This window comes from Triturus cristatus, chromosome 3_1 (assembly GCF_964204655.1).
Source record: "Triturus cristatus chromosome 3_1, aTriCri1.1, whole genome shotgun sequence".
Taxonomy (NCBI): Eukaryota; Metazoa; Chordata; class Amphibia; order Caudata; family Salamandridae; genus Triturus; species Triturus cristatus.
This window is the reverse complement of record NC_140583.1, coordinates 219,713,813-219,736,843: the sequence shown is the minus strand read 5'-3', so window position 1 is coordinate 219,736,843 and position 23,031 is coordinate 219,713,813. Positions and strand designations below refer to the sequence as shown.

General features: G+C 45.2%; 1 protein-coding gene across 4 annotated transcripts in view; it reads left to right on the top strand.

The window, feature by feature from the left end:
* HYKK (hydroxylysine kinase) overlaps window positions 1-23,031 on the top strand; it is a 326,821-nt gene that overhangs the window by 30,934 nt on the left and 272,856 nt on the right. Inside the window, exon 2 of one of the 4 annotated variants that reach the window (XM_085643705.1) lies at window positions 663-1,703. The exons of the other annotated variants lie outside the window; for them this stretch is intronic. Coding sequence (XP_085499831.1) covers window positions 1,628-1,703 — 76 coding nt within the window. The 5' untranslated portion in view covers window positions 663-1,627. The remainder of the gene's footprint in view (window positions 1-662; window positions 1,704-23,031) is intronic. 4 annotated transcript variants of the gene reach the window in all.

Here is a 23,031-nt window from a genome sequence, read left to right as displayed (position 1 = left end):
TTTATACATAATTCCCCCTTTACTGGGAATACTGACATGGCGGGCAAGATTGGTGTAGCTTCAGATTCAACGTTCAAGATCATGAGGTTAAGTGTAAAATTACCTAATCCATATACTTCATTTTCCAGATCAGTTCCTGTTCTTTTGGGAAGTCCCTCCTTGTTAGGGTAGCAGACTTTAAGCAAAACTAAGTTCAGGTTGCCCCATACCCAGTTGTCTTGATAAACCGCGGAATTTGAATCTAGGGTATTAATCAAACTAAACCATGCTCCACAGGAGCCATTGTGTGTAAACGGATAGGGAAAGAGGGGCAAAACTCCCTTATAGGTCTGATAGGGAGGGAGTCGGCCACATATCCAACAATTTGTGGCATTGCTGGTTTGATGGGAATGATGTAACATACTAATGAAAGTGTAATTGCGCAGCGCAAATCTATAAGACAATTCATGTGGAGGTAATTCACTAAAAGAATGTTCTGCAATTATATTATAAGCATGCTTAGGAATAGGGTAATACATGTGCAATAGGATGCTGACAATGATGATCAAAAGACTTAGAAAAAACAAAATTAATAATGTTACTGTACAATGACTACGAAATGATTTACAATACGCTTGCTTCTTGAGCAGCATTTGATTATTTCTTTCTCTATTCCGGTCTAGAGGATACATGTCAGAGACAAATTCAACCGATTCACCTTGGAGAGGACTTAAACAATCAAATTGTCTGACTTATTAGACCTCAATTTTAGTTTATAAATTTCTGAGTTCGATTGCTCAACCAAGGGGAGCTTTGAGTCTGTTTGTGAGGGAATACAGGGGTGAGTCTCTATACTGGGTGGTAGTCCATAAAATTTCTTGATATGACTCGAGTGCAACCACCCTTTTCTTCCTTCGATTTTCACGGCTGTCCTTGTGGTGAGTAAAACTAACTTCGGTGACTTCCACCTAGGATCCAGTTGGGTCTTCCGGTCAAAGTTCCTGACCAGCACCAAGTCACCAGGAACTACGTCATGGGGCTTCACCTCAGTATTGTCGGGAAAAGCTGCGGATACCTGTGAACGACAAGATTGTAGTGCAGACATCAAGGAAGCCAGGTAATCTGTCAGCATATTACAGTCAACGTCAGTGATTTTACGAGGTATAGGTGTCCCCCACATATTTGGTGGTCTACCGAAGATCACCTCATACGGGGATAGCCCTGTTCGAGAATGTGCTACCATTCTCATGTAAAAGAGCGCAACTGGTAAGGCTACTATCCAATCGACTCCTTTTTCTCTACATATTTTGGACAATCTAATTTTCAAAGTTTGATTATGGCGTTCTACGAGACCTGCTGCCTCGGGATGTCGGACACAGTGAAATTTCCATTGATAGCCTAATAGAAAAGAAACGTGTTTCATTAGTTCGGATGAGAACGGCTGGCCGTTATCTGAATAGACAACACGTGGTAAACCGTACCGTGGGAAGAATTCTCGAACTAACTGTTTAGCAGTAGTCGGGGCAGTGTAATCTGAAACCGGGTATGCTTCTGTCCAACGGGAAAGAGCACAGACAACTACGAGAACATATTTGAATCCTCGACATCGTTCCATCTGGATATAATCCATCTGGAGGACTTCAAAAGCATGATTAGGAGGTTGAAATCCACCCTGCTCTACGGGGATGCTTTTACCTGGATTAAACTGACAACATATCATACAGGTACGAACTTTTTGTTTAGCTGCGGCTCGCAAGTGTTTGTTGAACCAAATGTGTTGAATGCTGTCTAGCATAGCTTTTTCTCCTAGGTGCGCTGGACTATGTATAGTGTTAATAATAACTTGGACCATAGAGTCGGGAAGAAACCATATAGATTTTTCCTTCGTCATCCATCCTTGATCTGTTTGGATCCCTCCTAATTCAGTCCATTTCTTTATTTCTTCTGGTGTAGCATGTGTCTGTATGTCAATTACATCAAGGGCGGGATCCTTAACTGTCATGCAATGTGTTGGTGTCGGAACTATTGTCTTTGTCATGTCAGTTGTGTGAGTCTGATTCTGAGCAGTCTGTTTAGCTGTTCTGTCAGCTAGGTCATTACCCTGAGAAATGATATCGGTAACTTTTGTGTGGGCTTTGCATTTCATAATCGATATTGCAGTAGGTAGATGAATCGCGTCTAATAGGGCTTGAATGAGGGATCCGTGTTGGATGTGGGCACCGTGAGAAGTTAAATAACCTCTCTCTCGCCACAGTACGCCGAAGTCATGAACGACTCCGAATGCATAACGTGAATCTGTGTATATGTTGACTTTTTTATTTGTGGCTTGAATACAGGCTTGTGTCAGAGCGGTGAGCTCTGCTGCTTGAGCTGACAAAGTGTTAATACAATTTGTTTCAATGACTTCAGTGTCTGTTGTGACTGCGTAAGCGGCCACTAACTCTCCTGTACTTGTTCTCATACATGACCCATCTACATACAATGTCAGGTCTGGATCTGATAAAGGGATGTCTGTCAAGTCTTGTCTGGGTTTCGTCGTGATAGTAATAACTTCAACACAATCATGTGCCAATGGATCTGTTCCGCTCACTGGTAACAGTGTGGCAGGATTTAACGTATTACAACGTCTGATTTCTATATGTGGCTGAAACAATGTTAATTCGTAACCGGTGAGTCTCGCTATAGTCAAGTGTTGTGTTTGTGTGCGGTTCAAGAGAACCTCTACTGCGTGTGGTACTTGTACTGTCAATTGATGTCCTAACACTATGGCATCGCTTTGTCTGATTGCTAAAGATGTTGCTGCCACTGATTTCAGACACGCTGGAAGAGCCTGAGCTACTGGATCTAATGTACTAGAGAAATAAGCACATGGTTTGTGTGATCCTGCTTGTTCCTGAGTGAGTACCGACAAAGCAGTACCTTCGCGTTCTGTAACGAAGAGTGTAAACTGTTTACCGTAACATGGTGTTGCTAGGACAGGTGCTTGGCATAAAGCTTTCTTTAAGCTTTCAAAGGCGTGTGTATGTTCTGGAGTCCAAGGGAGGACAGTCGATGTGGCTGCCTCCTGTGTTGTCAACTGGATGAGTGGTTTTGCTAGAAATGCATATTGAGGGATCCACTGCCTACAGTATGAAGTGAGGCCTATAAAAGCCCGTACCTCCTTTTGTGTCTTGGGTGGTGGCATGTTAGCGATTAACTGGATGCGGTCGGATGTAAGCTGCCTTCCCTCCTTGGACAGCGAGTGCCCAAGGTAAACAACTCGTTGGACACAGAATTGCAGCTTAGAAGGGGACACCTTGTGCCCCTTGTCAGCCAGAAATTTTAAAACCGTCAGTGACGCTTTTTCACATTCAGGTTCGCTTCGGGCGGTGATCAGCAGATCATCGACATATTGAAGCAAGGCAGTGTTAACTGGCATGTGGATACTGTCAAGTTCTCGTTTCAGTGCTTGGCTATAGATGCTGGGGCTTTCTGTAAATCCTTGAGGTGCGCGTGTGAATTTAAAACTTCGTCCATTTAAACTAAATCCGAATAAATATTGACTTTCCGGATCAATTGGGACACTAAAGAAAGCATTCTTGAGATCAATTACAGTGAAAAACGTTGCTTCTGAGTCAATAGCTGTGAGTAATGAAGAGATATCTGGGACCACAGGGTATTGTGGTACAATGCATTTATTTAATTCGCGCAGATCAATAACTAATCGATATACTGGTGGAGCTTTTGGATCCGTTCTTTTAAGAATCGGAATTATCGGAGAATTACATACATTGGAGTCGGTTTCGACAACCACTCCTTGTGTAATGAGCTCGTCAATGATTTGCAGTAAAGCCACTACAGCATCGGGTGGTAACTTGTATTGTCGTATTCGTGGTAGTACTATTCCTGTTTTCAGTGTAACTCGATATGGTGTAATGTTCATGCAACCAACATCAGTGGGGCCTTGTGCCCATAAATGTGTAGGTAAATTCTGCAGTCGGTGATCCATGTCTCTGGATACGTAGTGACCTTTAACGTCACGTAAAAATAGTCGTACTCCTTCCGGAGAACAACATATAATAGCTCCTAGAGCTTTCAATGTTTTTATTCCTAACAAGTTTTCTGGACATGATTTAGTAAGCAACAAATCTGTTGTACGTGTTAATGGACCTACTGTGAGTGCAAGAGGTTGCGTTACGTCATTAATTATAGGTTTTCCTGAGAATCCCAGGGAAATATTCTGTGAGCCTGAGAGGGGTGCCCCTGGAACTTCACTGCGTCTTATAGTTGTTCTGCTTGCCCCTGTATCAAGTAAAAACTTTCTGTCTTCCCCTAATAGTTCACTATGTACATAAGGTCCCTCTTGGTCTACAGGAACCTCAATAAGGGGTAAGCCAACTTCCCTCTCTAGGCTATCTCATGAGTATCGCTGATAATCGGGATAATCTGTTTGTGCATACTGATACATTTGTTGTGTTGTTGCTTGAGTTGCAGCAGTAGGCTGCACTTGTGGTGGTACTATGATCTGTTGTGGAGCTGCCTGTTGCGGAGCTAATTGTTGCGGAGCTAACCTAGGTTGTGCCTGCTGAGGCGTCTGTTGTTGATTCTGATCCTGTCTGGGTGGACGTGGTCTCTCATGTGTTCTACCTGTGGCTATATTATGTTTCAGGACTGGACAATCGTGTATATAATGACCTGGTTGTTTACAATAGTTGCATGTCCCTTTTGCAGGGCCTGCGGAATCACCCTTTTGATGACTATCGGCTGGAACTGACTGTGCAACAAGCATTTTCATTTTTGTATCTTTCATACGTCTTTGTTCGTGTTCTTGTTCTTCTCTAATTCTATTGTGATGATATTGTAACATCTGTAGCATCTGTGATGGGGTATTACCTTGCCAGGTACTTTCGAATTTCAATACTCTATTCTTGACTTGTAGCAGAGAATTTTCAACTAATTTTGTCACAAACAGATGTGGGTATGACTCACTACTGGCTTTTATACCACTATTTATACTAAAACATTTTTCAAATCGGGAATAGAAATCACTAGTGTCTTCATCTGGTTTTTGTTTACAGGCTTAGATTGCACCCCAGTCTTCCTTTTTCGTAGTTAATAAACGTGGCAATACCTGTATTAGTAATCCTGCTAGTGCTGTAGTCTTTTCCCCAAGTCCTGCTCCTGCAGCTCGGGCCCTTTCTTCGTTTTCTAATGCTGTCCAATCTATCTTTTGGTCTCCTACCTCCCATTCTTTTTCTTTGAGTTTTTCATAAACACCTGCGGGTAGTAGGACTTTTAATATTTTCATAATGTCGGGGTAGGTATACTCTCCCATGAGTAACATTTCTTTTATCTCACGGTGGAAACCTGCTGGATCTTTGTCATGACTGGGTACTACTTTCTTCATTTCTAATAATTCCAGTTTAGTTATAGGCGTGTACACAAACACGCGTGTGAAATTATCGCCGGCACCTCTGATCGGGTGCACTTCGCGTAACGGGTTCTGTCTATCTATGTGATACATTTTTCTTCCCATAATGGGAACTGGAACGTGTTCCGGGCATACGAAATTTAAATATTGGTTTCGGGATTCTAGTATTTCCTTAATCAAATCAGTACCTGACCCTCTCCATATGTTCGTGAGTAGTTCTGTCAATATGTCAGGTAAGGGTCCTGGATCAGAGTGTTGGCTTTTATATAATATAAGGAGGTGTTGAATCATGTATATACTAGCTAAACGCTGTTCATATGGGTCTAGATTCAGAAACGTGTGTGCAAGTACATCATCATTGTATTCGCCGGGACTGTCAGCCCACTGTACTGCTGACCTGGCTAATTCTTGTTCGTCCATGGAATCGAGCACGTGGTACCCCCTTCGATCTCGGAGTAATTTATCAGCGGCTTGGAATAGGTGTTATGGGGATTTTGTATTTAGCATAGTGTTTGGAAGATGTCTATTATATTCTGGACGTATTGGACGTATTGGGTCCTTAAAACCTCTGGTATTATTATGGGGTCTTCCTTTACTTACATAAGCTATCGTGTCTACTTGCTCTGATTCTTGCTCCTCCTCCTCTCTGTTTAGATCAGCGGCGTCTACCTCTAATCTTTCTTCGTGTATTCGTTCTACCTCTTTGCGGATCTTTCGGTACATAGCTACTATACATAACTGTTTATCATGTCTTCCTTCTGATATATTCCGGCCCCAAGTGACAAGTGTTTGCATTTCTTCCGGATTTACCCCAGGCCGGTCTTGATTTCTAATTACACAGTTTATGAGGAAACGTAACAGTTGTGCCTGTACCTCCGCTTTCTGGTACTCCATGGCTCTGCTAATACTTTCAGGACCTCGCCCTGACTGGACAAAGTGATATATATTTTCTAAATGTGTATTCATTCCTGGTAACTTCGTTAAATATATTGCAGCTCGTCTAATACGTAATGATGACAGCAACATTTCGTCCCGTTTACCGGGCACAGGATCATATCTACAATCTACTAGAAGTTCCTTAAGCATGTCGGGAGTGGCTAGTTTGGGCGTACGTTGGTGTGCTAATTCTCTAAGGGAAAATTTATTTCCTCTGGGTGGCGTAGAAAAAATGTCTGTCGTACCTCCTGTAGCACCGTCTGGGGTGCTGGACGTGAAAGGATTTGTTGAGGGTGAGACAGCAACCGTCGTTGCGGGAAAAGCTGTAGAAACAGATGTGCTTGTCGGAATGTGTGTCGAAGCGTGTTGTTGCGGAGGTACAGACGAATGCTCTTGGCGATGAGCATCATCGGCAAGCAGTCTATGTGATGCGGTATTAGCATACTCGGGAGCTGCGTCATCTAAATAGCGGGAAAGGAAAACATCTTCTGCGGTTCTGGGATGCCCCTTGGGATGTGCTTTTATCGGAAACAATGGGGGTGGCAAGTCTTTTGGTATTTCCGGAGTAGCCTTAGGTAACCCTTCGGCCAGAAGTGGATACATACCATTCATAAGGGCGTTTCTTTGTCTATCTACTTGTTCTGATTTTACTCGGGTACCTTCCTCAAGTAATAGATTTTCTCGGACTTTATTTGAATTCTCCTTACCCTTATCTTCTGTGTGTCTAAGTGCTTTTTCTGTACGTCTATATGATTCTTTACGCCATAATTCAATGGCATCTTTCTGTGACTGTCTGGCTTTCTTTTTCCATAATTCTTCTTCTACTCTCATGATGCAATCTGCATCCCAGGTCCCCGCTGCGGGCCATCTCTGACTCTCTGGTAATTCTTTGGTGTAGTCCACCCATAAATCAAGAAATAATACGGCATCACGGCCATGTTTATGATACATAAAGTATCCTGGAGTGTCCCTAGGTGGAATGGGAACAGCTTCTTCGAGTACACCTTTTCTAGTTTTGATCTGTCTTAGTTTCGAAAAGAGCGGCATTTTTAGATCTTGTTTCTAGAACACACTTTATACAAGAAAACACAATAATGAACAGTCATTCACACCACAGTATATAGAACGTATTTAAAACATTTAACGCTTAACAGTTTTACGAACAATGATAACTAATAGAAAACTAGTTATTGACATTATACTGACACTAGATAATACTTATTTATATGCGAAACATACTATATATACTGCTAAACAGTACAGATACACTGCTAAAACAGTGCAGACCGGATTTGTGTACCCAAACCCGTCTTGACCGGCACAGACTATGTGCACGTAAAATGCCTCCCCGGTAATGGTACTCACCGGGTAGCTCGGAACGGAAGGCCTCGGAACGGAACTGAAACTGGACCGGACTGGACTCGACTCGACTGGACTCGGAACTTCGGAACCTGGTGGGACTCTGTATACCTCGGATCTTGCTCTCTCAGCTAGGCTCTGGTCGGGATACTTCGCACTTCTCACCGCCTCGTCTGGGTGTTGATCGCAGCCTCAGTCGTCCCCGCTTGGCCGGAGGGAGATACAGGAAATCCTGCAGATACGCGTTTTTGTTGTCCGTTCAGCTGTGGCAGGAGACCGGGCCTGCAACGCACCGCCGGCGCGTGAGATGAGAAAGTGTCCCTGTTCGGGCGCCAATTTATGTGGTAAATATTTCGTTACCGGTACTATTTTTTATGCGGTAAAGTCTATCATGAATAACTCAGTAAATATAAGAGGCAGAATCCGTGGTATTAGAGGTTTAAAATGCTTTATTCCTATACAAAGGAAGACAATTCGAATTGTGGGCCTTCTGTTCCATCACCACGAAAGTTCAGGAAGGAAGGGAGCATATATTATTGACAGATAGGCAGTTTTATAGAAAATACATTACAGTAAAACAGATGCAAGAGGCGTAACAGCTGATAAAAGGTGCATACGTAGCTAATAGAGGGCGTAATTTAATAAACGTCATCATACATGATGTCATAAGTAGGTGGATCCATAAGAGAATCCTGTAATGTCAGCAGAAATAGTTGGCAGAGATGCGCGCGCAGCCGCATGACGTGTGATTGACGTGCAACGAGAGGGTGAAGGGGACTTGACATTTAGCTCTACATGTGGAGACAGAAGTCTGGGGTTATGTCAACCTAATCCCGAATCATATCTAATATCCTATGTTTAAAGAACTGTGTTATCCAAAAAGAGAGGTCTCTTAGGATAGAATCTTATTCTATACTGACTATACTGACTGTTAGTGCGTGTACAAGCGTCTAAGTGTCTACACTAGATGCATGGGGGTAAGAATATTCCATGGTAACGGGGCTATGAATTACTTGCATGAGGACAGCGAGGCCTGGCCCTTTGCACGGGAGCTGGAAGAATGTTTACCTAAACTACTAGACAGGAATGCATCGGATGAGGAGCGAAGGAGATAATCTCGAAGGTGAAATACAGTTTTTGGCAGGCGACAGGCTGGATCAGGCACCGTTAGCCGCGCAGGGAGTAAGACAAAGTTCATGGTCACAGATGTGGGCTCAGACTGGAGCTTTCAGAGGCAGAAGGCAGGAAAAGGCTTAATGACAGAATTCGGGCCTACTCGCCTGAATCTGTAAAATGTGGAAAGTGAACCATATAAAGTCGGTGGCCTTTCATACTTAGGAATGGAATATCTGACCCATTCATGGCGGATCTGAAAGAGGACATGTTGACGGTGGACGCACATATATTTGCGTCTTCAGAACTGGAGCAGGAGGGAACATACATGTACTTATAGCATGCACATGGAGCCGTTGGGGTCTACGATAGGGGACATAACTGATCACAAAATTCATATTTCCTCACTCCTGTTAGTTCTTGAGGGCGCCGGATGCTTACGAACAACGCTGATACAAAGAATTTGACGAGGCATCATTTTTTAAGGCAGCAGGCTGCATTCCGACTGTGGACAAAGTACACAGTGACTTTAAGGAAAACGGAAGGAGGAGTTTTTCCCTCCCTTTATTGCAGTCCCCTTGAAGATTTCATATATTCTGGGTATTTCGTGCTTCTTCCGTCCTGATGAGGCCAAAATGAATATGGCCGAAATGCGTTGACCCCCCAATACGGAGGAGTCCGCCAGATGTTGATTTACACTAAACAATTGTGTACATGTTCCTGATAATAGAGTGAGGGTGTAGGAATTCCCTCAAATGTATATAGGACAACCTCTCTTGTTATGGGTTGTTTCTTTAGAATTACGTTGCTATTACATCCATATGTGAATATAACGGGCAGGAAAGATTGTTCATGGATATATATGTATATGTATTTGTATTTTTGTATTGTTTGTATATTTGTATTTCTATGATTGTTAAAAAATCGGATACAAATATTACTAATACTATTTCTGGAGTAAGTATTGGTGTTGACATATAAAAGAAATATTAAACTATAGAGATTTTCTACTCACAGAAAGGGATCAATATATTTCTCCCTTAGATATAAGCATTGGTTGATTAGTTCCTCTGCATCATTGTTTATTCCCAGAGTGTTTCTCCTAGCCCAGATGCAGTAGGAGTATTAGGGCTTTCCCCAGATTTTGAACTTGCCAATGTCAGTAACAGCAAAACTATTAACAATCATGCTGCTACAAGTGTGACAATTCAAACTATTCCAGACCCCCACAACTATAAGAACAGTTTTGGTACCATTTTCTTGGTTTTTTTGTGTTCATTGAACTAATAAACAACTGTTATTACACTCATCTCCAAAGTACACAAATAGTGCCAACATGTGGCAGGATGTCATAAGTGATGTGTTGACAATTAAGTGCAGATGCTTGGGCACCGGAAACCACCGGCTCAGCTTATGCACTGCTCCCTGATTCTTTTAAAAGTGCAATGGTAGCTTGGTTTCCTTATTTATTGCTTTTATTTATTACCTACCACTGCAAAGCCTAACCACTCCGTCATGCTATGTGAGCCTGTTTTTTGTGAGTTTTCCAGTTTCTTGTTGTTTGATTCATGCCAGGATACAAAACTTCTGCCTTACCACTCTTCATTTGTTCCACATGCATGCATGTACTCCTACCCATATTCTGACTACACAAACATTCCTCCTACCTCCCATCTCTTATGGCTCCTTCACTTTTCTGATTTTCCTGTTATATGCCCATCACACTTGTGTCTACCCACAGTCCTACATTTCTCTCCTCATCTTTAACAGACCTCCTCCTTCTTCTTCATGGAGGTGTATCTCTACTTATCCCTTTCTTTTTCCTTTTCGATATGTGCTCTGTAACAGATCCTCTCCCACATATTTGGCCTCACCTTAGAATGGCTCACTTAGACTCTTGGTCAACTACATTTTGCTCCGTTTCTGCTCAGTTTAGCCGACTCCCCTTACAGAAAATATCACTCAGGACGATATTCTCCATCCTCTACTGCCTCATGAATGACTACTATTAAAGTCATCTCTTTGAATCCTAAAGATCATATCACCCAGTGAAAAGGTGTAAAATCTAGGGCTATTGTCACAATTCAGCCAGTGATATAATATTTCTTCAAGAAACAAAAACTGGTTACAAGCAAGCTCTCTGATGGATTAATGACTCGCGTGCTCAGAAACAGTCTCCAAAAAAGTAAGGTATTGCACTAATTTTCAGAAATGCGGCTTTTTCCAATATATCTAACAAACAGGATAATGAGGGCAGATGGTTAATTACCAGACTACAATGTGGTGAATCTGAAATGTATTCAGTCAATATTTATGCACATAATGGTGTAATTCCTCAATTTTGGACATCTCCTACTACTAATTTTGTGGGCCTTCCCCCAGCGGCTCATACCATTTGTGGTGGTGATTTCAACTTACCAATGGACCCATTCATTGACAGGGACTCGGTTTTTAAGTTCTGACCTCCTAAATCACACAGAGCCATGCACAAATTCTGATCTGCTTTATGTATTGAAGATGTTTGGAGGCTACATAGTCCCTCATAAAGAGAATTTGCCTTCTTTTCCCATTCCCATCAGAGCTATCCGAGAAGTTCACCCCTTTACTCAACTCTCAACCATTCTGCTTTCTCGGGTGAGATCTCTGGTACTGCTGCAACTGCCACTATAGTGGTAATACCAAATGAAGGCCAGTATCACCATTATCCCCCCAAATTTCCTGCAAAAATATCTCATCAATATGAAGGCCAAGATTTATGCAAAAATATTGGCCTCCAACCTAGAAAAAGTCACTACTAAAATTATCCATCCTTCTCAAGCCATGTTCATTAAAGATAGACTTGCTACGAAAATATTCAGTCTTTTTGCTATATCGTTAAAAGATACTCCTTTCTGGCTCCCCCGCAGCAGCGATAGCCATTGATGATGAAAAAGCATTTGACAAAGTCACCTGGCCTTAATCTGGAGGCATCATTGCATTGATGTACTCTGGGCAATGCTTTTATAGAAAGTGCAATGTCACTTTATGGTAATCCAAGTGCTCATATCAGAAACAATGGTTCTCTTTTAATGCCCTTTCCCCTAAGAAAGGGCCCCTGCCAAGGCTACCTGTGAGAAGTTGGCCTGGCATATGCTGTCTCCTAGTTATAGGGACACCTTGCACCAGTCCAATTCGACTCCTATTGATGATAGGTTTAAGACAACCTTTAAAGAAAGCTATCCTAGTGGTAGCTGTGGAGAGCAGCCTTCAGGCTAAGTCTTGAAGGAGTGTTAAGCTTATTGTTTTACCATAATAACCTCTTGAATAACCAAATGAAAGAGTAGCCCACACAGGTATATATATAAAATATATGTATTTATTCTAGACAGAATCCCACAGTCTCTTTATGAGGCTAGTGGCAAAGTTACAATTCAAACAAGCATTTATAAACACAATAAATAGCACAGGAATCACAGGGCCCCAGGGGGGGACCAAACCATATATAAAAAAAGTGGTATAAGAACCACGACAATTCTACAGACAATGCCTAGGGCATTTGGGATCGCTGGCCCCTTAAGAATCCACCCCAGGTTATGAGGAAGGGGACCCACGGGAGGCGCGTTCAGTGGAAATAGCTGCTATCGGGATCTCTATTATAGTCTATGGAGAATGTCGCGGATTAAATTACACAGATTAAAGTCACTTCTAGCAGGAGTACAAAGTTAAAACTTTAGACTTAAGCTTTTGAGGAGCCCACTACCACTAGAGTACCGAGGTACCACTGTTACCTGCCCCAGGGAAGCCGGGTGCATAGGTCGATTCTGGTGTCGGGTCGCGGGCTGATTTTCTATAGGAAAATGTTCAAAAGTGCTGCTAGCCAAAAGCGTCGATGATGCCGTGAAGATCAAAGATGTGAAGAGTGTAGAGAAGAACCTAAAAGCAGAGGGGACAGAGTCTGGGTCACGGCAAAGTGACCAGGAGGCTCAAAGCAAAGAGACCTTCGATGTTGGGTGCTTCGGGTGCAAAGTGGTGTAGCTTGGATCTGCAGCCACGGGCTCCGGAAGGCTTCAAGGAAGACCAGCTTCTGGAGGGCGACTGTCCCACATTGGATGAGGGTCGCTGCGGTGTTAGTGTCCGGATTGGATCCACTAAGCCTTGGCAACCGCAACCCACGAAGGATAAACAAATCGGCTACAGTACAGACCCACAAGGTCTGGGAGAGGTCTCCTTTGGAGAAACTGTAGAGCAGGCCTGGAGCAACCAGGGGAACTCTTGATTGTTGAAATAGACCTCCGCTGGGGCCCACAAGTCGAGAGACAAGGGACCGCGGGAGGCGGCAATTTGGAGTGCGTAAAAGGGCACCCACGGGCCACCGGAGGGGGCTAGGGCGCTGGTCTTTGGCACAATTGCTGTAGAGTGGTTGGCTCAAAAACGGGCCAAATCCCAACTTCCCCACTGGTCAGGGTCGTGTGCTACGCAAGAGGTGGCCGGTGTCCTGGGGTATTGGGGATCGCGGTACCCACGCGGTCCACGGTGCCCAAACTTGTTGAGCACACTCATTGGCCTCTGGGATGCGCTGAAAACCCACCTTAAGGGTTCTGGAAGTCGTCGAAGTCCATAGGAGCAGTGAGGTTCCAACCGGGTCACTTGCAGTGTTTCAGGTGCCTGCCAAGCAGGGGGATAACTCCTTTATCCCAAGGGAGATTTCTTCGGTCAGCTGGGCAGCAGCAAGTCGACGGTCAAGACTGTAAAGTTCAAGATTAATCTGAGGCTCTGGGGCCACGTTATTCACCTTTATCCCCAAGATTAGGGGAGTGTCCAGAGTAGTGTCCACCAATGAGTGGTGAGGCGGGAAAGGGTGGCTACATCCTCTCCCCTTTGTGTTTTTCCCACCTGGGCGAGGGGCAGGATGCCCCTGAACCGGGTCCAAGCGGTGTATGCAGAATGAGGGCTCTGCAGCTGCCTACGTGCAGCTCTGAAAGGACATTTGGTGCACCCACCCTGTTCCAATCCACATTATCCTATCTGGGGAGATGCTAGCACCTCCCTGCCACAGGAGCCCTATTGTCCAGCTGGCGAGGCTGGGGTTTTCCCCAGCAACAGCCAGCCAGAGTCGTGTGGGTGGCGGGTAGTAGCCATCTTGTACTACATGTGCACTTTTAAATTGGTGTCTCAATTCTGCCGCTTTTCCCATATCGTCCCTCTAGCAGGGGGGAATCGTACCCTCATGCCCATGGCTGGACTGGGGGATATATCTTCGTTGTAAGTGGACCACTAGTTTTTTTACATATTTCTCTTCCCAGAACCCTTTTCATTCTCGAAGCACCACAGTAGGGACGTTCCACAGGAACAAGTGGGCTTTACTGGCAAGACCTGGATCCGGGTATGCATGTGGGTCAGCAAGATATATTTTTCTTGTCAAAATAAGGGTTTTAATCCATGCATTATATTTGAAGCATGCTTTTCGTCCTGGATGCATGAAATATTCAGTGTCTAAGGTATATGCTGGTCTTCGCCAATGAGTAGCTTGTGAGCAACTGGTAGATCTCCAACTACCTGTGAGTAGTTCTTCTGTGTGCAGCGCAGCCTACTAAATCAAAAGCTTTTGTTTGGTTTAATTGATGTATGTATACCAAAGTTGAAAAGCATGTATTTGATATGAAAATGTGTGTGTTTTCAAAAGCCCATAATTTCCAAAATATATTTCAAGCTGCTATTCAAATGATAAATCATGCAGCATTGTGAGACATATTAATAATATTATTACCTTGGTGCCAGGGGGCATTGCAGCTGTGGCTGTTATGCATTACCCTTGCAGAGGCATTCAAAATAGCCCAATTCCGATGTCGTTCAGAAGGCCTCCTAATCAGATTTGGCTTTCCGGATACGATTCGTAGCCCTTGTTTACAACCGAATCGTACACAGGTCTGAACAACCAAGTACGATGTGAAGATCACATACGCGTCGACCGAATCCTTTCCGGAACCCGAACCTGTCCGTACGATTCGTCCGTAACTGAATCGTGCCACGCAATGGAGCTGAATTCTGACCGAGCGAGTATGATGCATGATTTGGACAGCCGCTTCGCCACGGTCTCAGCGAGATCAAACAGCTGTCGGAATCATACTTCGGGGGCCGTAGCAGGCCCCCTTCACCCGGGGCCCTCCGAAACTGTCATGGGTGTGTGCCCATGGGTTCCCCCGATCCAGGCATGCACAGTGTGGTGGGCACCATGGGGTGCCCCGCACTGGCTGTATGCTTTTCCCCACACACCCCTTTTTGCTATGGGCGCCTGTGTACGTGTCTGTACACAGGCTCCCATGGAGTTCAATGGGAGTCCAAGCGAACCAAGCCCGTAAGCATACGGCTGCATCATCCTCGCTCATTTTGTCTCCTGGAGCACGTTTTGCTTGGAAAGCCCTCCAGATCTGAGTCGTACGGAGGGCTTTCCTAGCGAGATCGGATTCGGGCCCTAAGCCTTTTTTACATTACTGCTGGCAATCCTGCACTGAGGGGAGCATGGCTGGTAATCTTGCATAGAGTGGCCACTAATAAAGTCTTGTCTGATGTGTTTAATACTAATGATATTAGTAACTTGAGATGATTTTTACTGAACATAAGTAGGTCTTGTTAGTGAGAAGGTTGGAGACACCTGGTATATGCTATAGACTACGGACAGTGTAAAATGTGTTTCATTCACTGAAACATCCCATTTTTACAATCTGTACGACTGGCAAACTATTGTCACAAACCGTTGACTTACAAAAACGTGTATTTATTGACTTTTTTTAACTTTCAGTTTTATATAGCACGTACTTGGCCAAGGGTAATTAGAGTGCTTTAGAGAAGGCAAAGAATTATTTTTGAAATTAACAAAAGATTACAACAATAACGGGGGTGTGGCCAACAATATGGCCATGTAGGAAGTGCTTTAGTCGAGTTCTGGCTGAAAGCTCCATCCGACGAAGAATCCGGCAGTCGGTAGGCTCGGACACCATCTGCTTTTGACAGCCAGGGAATTCGGACACCCGGCCACACTTCTGAGGGGCTTTGAGAGGGTGGCTGACCTACATGCCGCCGCTGCGAGTCCCAGACCGGCTCTGTGCCTGCCTTAATAAAATGGTGCCGACCTGAGGTGGAGACGGCCCGGCAAGCCCCTCAATCCGGATTCACGTCGCCGAGAAGTGGGACCCCTGGGAGGCGATCAGGAAACAATTGGGAGGACTCTCGGCCTCCGTGACCTTCGTGCTCCCCCACAGCGGATGCCCAGGCCCAGATCTACCCTGCCCGATTTCGCCACGGCGCGCCCAGGACGGGGGCCGCCCTGCTGCGGCCAGACGTGGGGGACACGCCTTGCCGCTACGGGACTGGCAGACTGAGCTGGCGGCTGGTGAGTGCGGTGTGAAGCCGTGATTCCAGGTAAGCTGGGCGGCTATGACATGCTGCGCCACCCGGTGCTGCGCCCTGGGGACCCCGCTGGTGAGAAGCGCTAGGCGGCAGACCGGCCCTTTGCAGTGGTCTGCGGTGAAGTCCCATATGACTGCGGCCCCGCTGTGAGCTTCCTGCACCTGGAGCCTATGCCCTTGATTCCCTCTGGACTGTTGCTGGGTAAGACACGAGGCGGGCTCTGACTACATCGAATCGCCGGCATATTGCTTACTACAGTGAGTGGGACTGGTGGGACACCGGACCACGTGTGAGCAGACGAGAGCACGTGCCTGTCCCCCTCTGAGCTGTCACAGAGGGGGGAAACCATCAAGAGCAAGACATGGGTGCGGTGCCCAATGTGGGGAGGCCCTCTCCCCCTTTGGCATCTTGGTCTCCACTGTGGTGGTAATGTGGACTACTCCTTGTTTGTCTCCCTGGCTGCAGGTCCTAGAGCTCTGACAGTCTGGAAAGGACCTATACTACCTGAGTGACACCGGCCTGCTTGTGGTGGGGACGTGGCGGGGCTCAGTTGTCTGAAGTCATGCCTGAGGGGTGCTGAAGGGGGTTGTGTGGAGAGTTTGCCCCCCTTCCCAGCTTGAGTGCCTGGCCTCGGCCTTGCCACTGTGCTCCTTGTGACCCTCGCCTACATCCCTGAATATGGGCAAAGACAAGGATCCGAAGCCACCGTGACAGGGAAAAATGGACCGCTACACAAAAGTGATTACCCCCTGGAGGAACGGCCGACCACCCATGCCGACATGGACACTCTCCTGCAGGTGATCCAGTCCTCCAGGACAGCACTGGAGGGGAAGATAGGGGATGAGGGTACAGAGGTGACGCTTCTGCGGCAGGATCTATGCAACCTGGCGGCCAGGGTCACGGAATTGGAGACCAGGGTGTGTGAGGCAGAGGACTCCCTTCATGATCTACGTAAAGGAATGGTGGAGCTCCATTCCTCAAACAAAGACCTTCAGTGGCGTGTGGATGATGCGAAAAACAGGGCAAGGCGCAACACCTCGCTTTGTGGGATTTAGGGAAGGCATTGAAGGAACCAACATGTCGGTCTTTCTTCACTCCTGGCTCCAGCGCACATTCCCGACAGACAAATTCTCTGCTTGCTTCGTCATAGAAAGGGCGCACAGGGCTCTGCTGACGCGACCTCCCCCGGGAGCACAACCGCATCCCATTAAAGCCCTGGCACTGGATTGGGGAACGGCCCGTACTGAAGCAGCTGGAGGCCCCGTCGCGCCACAGCCAGACATTGGAGAGGAACGACCCGAGGCCTTCTGGCCCCCAAAGAACACTGAGACCCCGGGGAAACAGGAGAGATCGTATACAGGGGGCAACGCCATATGCAACACGGGGCAGGGGCCGGTTGCGAGTGGACACTCCCTAGATTCCCGCCTGTCAGCGGGCTTGCACACCCTCCGCCTTCCTGACCGCCGCGATCCTGGCACAGAGACGGATACTAGGGACAGTACGTCTGGTAAGGAGGGAGAGGACGAGCCCTCTTTACATCCCCTGGTCGCTGAGATAGTGGCGATGGAGCAGGACGCAGCGGCCGACATGCTGGTATCACAGGGGGACCCCCCTGACTCGCACTCCTGACTGATGAGCCTCTGAGACTTGCCGTGGAATCAGAATGAATACAGTGGAGATCGTTGATTGGACCTTCCCCCCGGATACACTAACAACTAGTCCTGCTGGGCAGCTTAAGAGCTATGTTTCATCGCAGGCGCCAGGCTAGGACTGGTCATAGCCTTGGGAATTGGACAGCCCTATCTCTCTTTCTCTTTCCAGCTTCTTTTCTCCCCGTTCTGCTTTCTCCTCCTTCTGATATCTTCTGTTCTTCGTCTTTGCTTTGTCTCTCTCCTTCTTTGGTTTGCATGTTTCTTGAGGTTCCTGCGGCGCTGCAGGAGTTGGAACCTGTACCATAAGTTTGGGGTCGGGCGGGCAACAGACCTGTACCACCCTTATTTGCAACCTCGACTGTTTGGCAGAGGGTGTGACACTGAGGGAGAGGGAGGTGGGGTGGGGTGGGGGAAGCGGGTAAGGGGTTTCAAGTAGTTGTATTGTTTTTTTGGTTCACTATGTTTTTGTTAAGGTACACTCACAGATTCGGTAGAGCCTTCGCTCTCCACCGGAACCCCCATACAGGGCATCAGCTCACCGCACATGCTAGCATGCCCCACCACTATACCCCAGCCTGACATGATGGATTCAGAAGATGGCCCCTTCACGGTGCCTACCTGGAATGTTAACGGTCTGGGTGATAAAATTAAACGGGGATTGGTGTCGTCCTTCACAAAACGCATCCACCCAGATGTGGTGCTTCTGCAGGAGACCCATCTTAAAGGCACGAAATGTGGGTTCCTTCCACGGGAAGTGTATACAGTCCTGGCACATGCGGGGTACACCTCCGGCTCCAGGGGAGTCGCATCCTGATTAAAAAGTCACCTCCCTTTACCGTAAAACGTACATGGCTAGACCCCCAGGGCACCTATGTGGAAGTGACAGGGACATGGGGTAGGAGGAATGTCACTATCTTATCGGTTTATGCCCCACCAAAATTACAGACCAGGACTCTGCATGGGGTGACGGATATACTACTGGAGACACCGGAATCAACGCACATCATCGGGGGTGACTAACGGCATAATGCACATCCCTGCGGACCGCTCTGACGAATAAATCCACCGGCCACCGGTGACACGCTTGCCGTGACTAGCTGACACTCTGGGCCTGGTGGATATGTGGAGACACTTGCACCTGGGAGTCCGTGGGTACTCGTACTATTCTGGGGCCCACAGTGTCCATTCCCGGCTGGATTTTGTGTCTCTCCCACAGGGCGCCATCCAGGATATCCGTGAGGCGGCCCGGAGTTTGTCAGATCACTCGCCCCTATATGTCCGGGTGGGTGAGAGGGCCAGTACTAGACGGGGGGCTGGAGACTGTCAGCATGGGACCTCCAGAACAAGGAGGTGCTCCTGGGCCTTCGCGCGGATACGAAAGTTTTCCTTGCAGAAAACCTGGGCTCGGTGCAGTCCCGAGTAATTATCTGGGAAGCATATAAAACAGTGTTACCGGACAGGGCACAGAACAGAATAGCCTGGGAAAAGAGGAAGGCTCAGGAGGAGCTCGCCGCCTGTATTTTTTGTTCAGTGGCTAGCTTTGGAGATATTGATGGAGTGTCAGGTGTTTTAGCAAATGTTTTAATATCTTCAGAGAGGTATATCACAAGGGACAATTGAGTTCAAATTTATGGACACTACCCATGACATGCATTTGTTTAGACATATGGCCACAGCGGCAACTTGCAGAATCCCTTTTAGGGAAGCTGCCAGCACTTTGGGACGTCTTACTTCTGGACAGTATACTGTTCAAGTGAGCTAGAAGTGCCCTATGAAAGGTAATGATAGAAAATCAAATTAAATAAAAACAACAACACTGAAATATTTGTCTGTTTCTTTAACCAAGGTGACTCCAGGAGCATAGAGTCATCACTACCAGAGTGAGAACCCACTGACATGGTTATATTTAGTGCCAGGTATTTCAGGGTGCTGCAGTGTAGTTCTTCTGTGTGTGATGCAGGTCATTTGAAGACACTTCTTACTTCTGTGGGAAGCCATTGAGCGCTCTAAGGACTAGGTTGTTGTGATGAAAGGAGTTTGCTGCTGAAACTAATCTTACTAGGTAGTGGAATCCAGCCTTTAGAGGAGTAAGATGCAATGTATCTGTATGCAAGGCATTACCATAATTAAGTCTTGGTAACACCATTTTAAAGTCTGATTTTGAAATGAACGGGTTCACTCCTAAAAGCAGTGCTTAGTTTGAGCCAGTAGTTGCCAGAGGGGGCCACCAACATTTATTTTTGGGGACCAGCATTTACTGTCAAGTGAGTGAAAAACGCACAAAGTGGAAAGAGGAAAAACAAGGGAGAAAGCAGGAACCTGCAAGAGTGAGCTAAAAAGGGGAGGTAGTGTCTGGTGGTGGATTAAAGAGGCCTGAGGTGAATTGAAGACTAAACAACTTTGGTTTTAGGCACACTGACATTTAATTGCCTCGACCACAGGCTTCTGGGAAATAGCACTAATTCGCTCACAAATTAATCACTGCCTAAAGGGAGTTTGAGTTTGCGCTGAGCTTTTTTTTTTTTATATTTCAAGTCATTTTTATTGAAGTAACAATGACAATACAGTAACTCTTCCGTACAAAAAGTTCAAAGTAGTCCATGTCCAATAATTACAAATACAAAAATGGAAAATAAGTAGCAAAGACAAATGATATAAAGAAAATCACCCCGGCTCGCATCATCAATATACAGGTTCATCCATATATATATATACTGCTCAATGTGTGGGCGCGGCGCCCCTGGGCTCAAGAGGTTAATCACGACCTAACTCGCAGCCAACCCCAATCAGAGGGACCCAACCACCCTATACATCTCAAGGTGGCTCATAATGAAAGGAGGATGCATCCAATGATTTCCAAAGCCTACTGTTAGTAGGGCTCGAGGCAGAAGCTTGCAGAGCCGGATTACTAGACCCCCTCAAGAAAGATAACCACTCCTGCCAGATTTTAAAACTCACCTCATTCGCATTTTTCCATTTGCAAAGAATCACTTTACATGCCATTGTTAACATTAAGTCTAACAGCTGACGATCGTGGACATTTGTAATTTGCGGATCCAGCGCCCCCAAAATAACGTAAACAAATTCCTGTGCAGGCTTTATCTTGAACACGTGACAAATGCAGTCAAATATCTTCCCCCAGTAATCCCCTAGTGAAGGACAAGAAAATAGCATGTGTGCAAGATCACCAGAACCTGATTGGCAGTTCCAACACATAGGAGATTCTCTTAATTTACATCTGAAATGCTTGTCAGGCGTCCAAAATGTCCTGTTGAGGAGCATATATTTCGTCTGAAATAGGATGGGTTAGACTTTGTGTGTAAGGGCCAACTTATGGATCACCTCCCAATCAAAAGGTATGCCTGTTAGGTTTGGCTCAGCCTCCCATAGGACTTCCACCCTTTTGTGTTTTTTCATGGGTAGAGGTAATAACATTTTATACACCCTCGATACGAAGTGGCCAGCGTATATAAGACGAGGGATATGAAGTAGCAACCATGGGGTATAAGGAGAGAAATTACTCGCTGTCAGCATCGTTTTAATTCTTAGGAAATCATAAAAATCCATCGGGGTAAGATCATATCGTTGTTGCAAGGTCGAGAACGGCAGCGGAGTCTTATCATCATATAAGTCCCTCACCAAATGAACGCCCTTCTTGGACCAAGATTCCCAAAATATGCTACTACCATTGTGTTTAAGACGGGCATTTCTCCACAAGGACATAAGTGATGACCTAGCAAATGTCAACTTTGTTTTATGTGTTTGGTCGAGTCTAAGCAAAGCCCGTCTAGTATTCAGCATGATATATTTGGAATGCGGTAGGTATGACAGGTCCATCGTGAGAAGGGCCTCCAAAGGCACATGGTCTATTAGTGCCTCCTCAATATTAATCCATAGTGGTGTATAAACAGGGGATTTTATCAGCCACTGAGTTGAAAACTGTTACATCGATACACATTCTGTCCGCAAGTGTGCTAAGTAAGGTGTAACCATTTAAACTGTGCTGACAGGTCAAGAAGGACAGGGAGAGAAGAATCCTCCTCAACCTCCTCCAGTAAGTATAGTTAGGGATGTTCAAAATTCACCTAATTTCCTTTTTTGTGATTACATCAAATTTCAGCAAATTCATGTGAAACTAAACTTGACATGCGTCCTTGCTTCAATTGTGCAAAAAAAGCAAACGTTACTTATCTGCCTCCGCCTATTACCCCTCCTGGTACCACTTTCCAGTTTAACTACCTCAATCCTGGCTGAGCTCTAAGAGTTGGAAGCATTTCACACAGTAGTAAGCCATAAAATCAAAAAGGCCAAATCAGAGGTCATTGATCATGGATCACTGATAAAACATCAACTCTCATAACATCGAACTACAAAATTATCGACTCAACAATATCGTAAACAAAAATATCGACACACAATACACAAAATCGAAATTATACTAATATCGATAAAAAAATCGTTTAAATAAATCTCGATGACATAAATATCGATGAAAAAAATATAGAATACTAAAATATCAATTCAAACAATATTGACAACACAAACATCAATAAAATACATATAAACCATATCGAAAATAAAATGTAAACATAAAAATTATTTACGATAATTAAATAAAATAACATATACCAAATATTTTAAATAAACAAAAAAAATAAAATACAAATTAATAACCTTCGAGAGAGAAAAGACAAACCGATAAATAACTATAGCAAAAACTATTCCAAACATCCCGCCATAAAGGTAGGCACAAAACTTTGTAACTAAATAAATTAAAATAACTTGTAAAATATTATAACATAATTTCCTTTATATATAACAGATTAACATCACTGAAATAGCATCTATAAAATTCAACACAAAGATTTACGTACACAACAACAATAAAATATAACACAAAGTAAGTATATGACTTAGCCAACAACTAATGTAAATTATTAAAAGAACTTAACTGAATTAAATAGCAAAACATAACTAACAAATGTTCTTTTATTTTTAACAGCTTTGCCCCAGTGGGCTACCAGGGTGGGGACTGGTTTTGGACCCCTGGGGGGGCAGTTTTTGTTACCCGGTCAGTTTTGCAGCATTCCTGCAATATCAACCCCCTGTAACAAAAGTGGCAACAGTGAGACTGGAGAGCTGCTTCCAACTAGCACCCCCCTCCCCGAGGCCAGCCGAGCTGTTTGACAGGGCCAG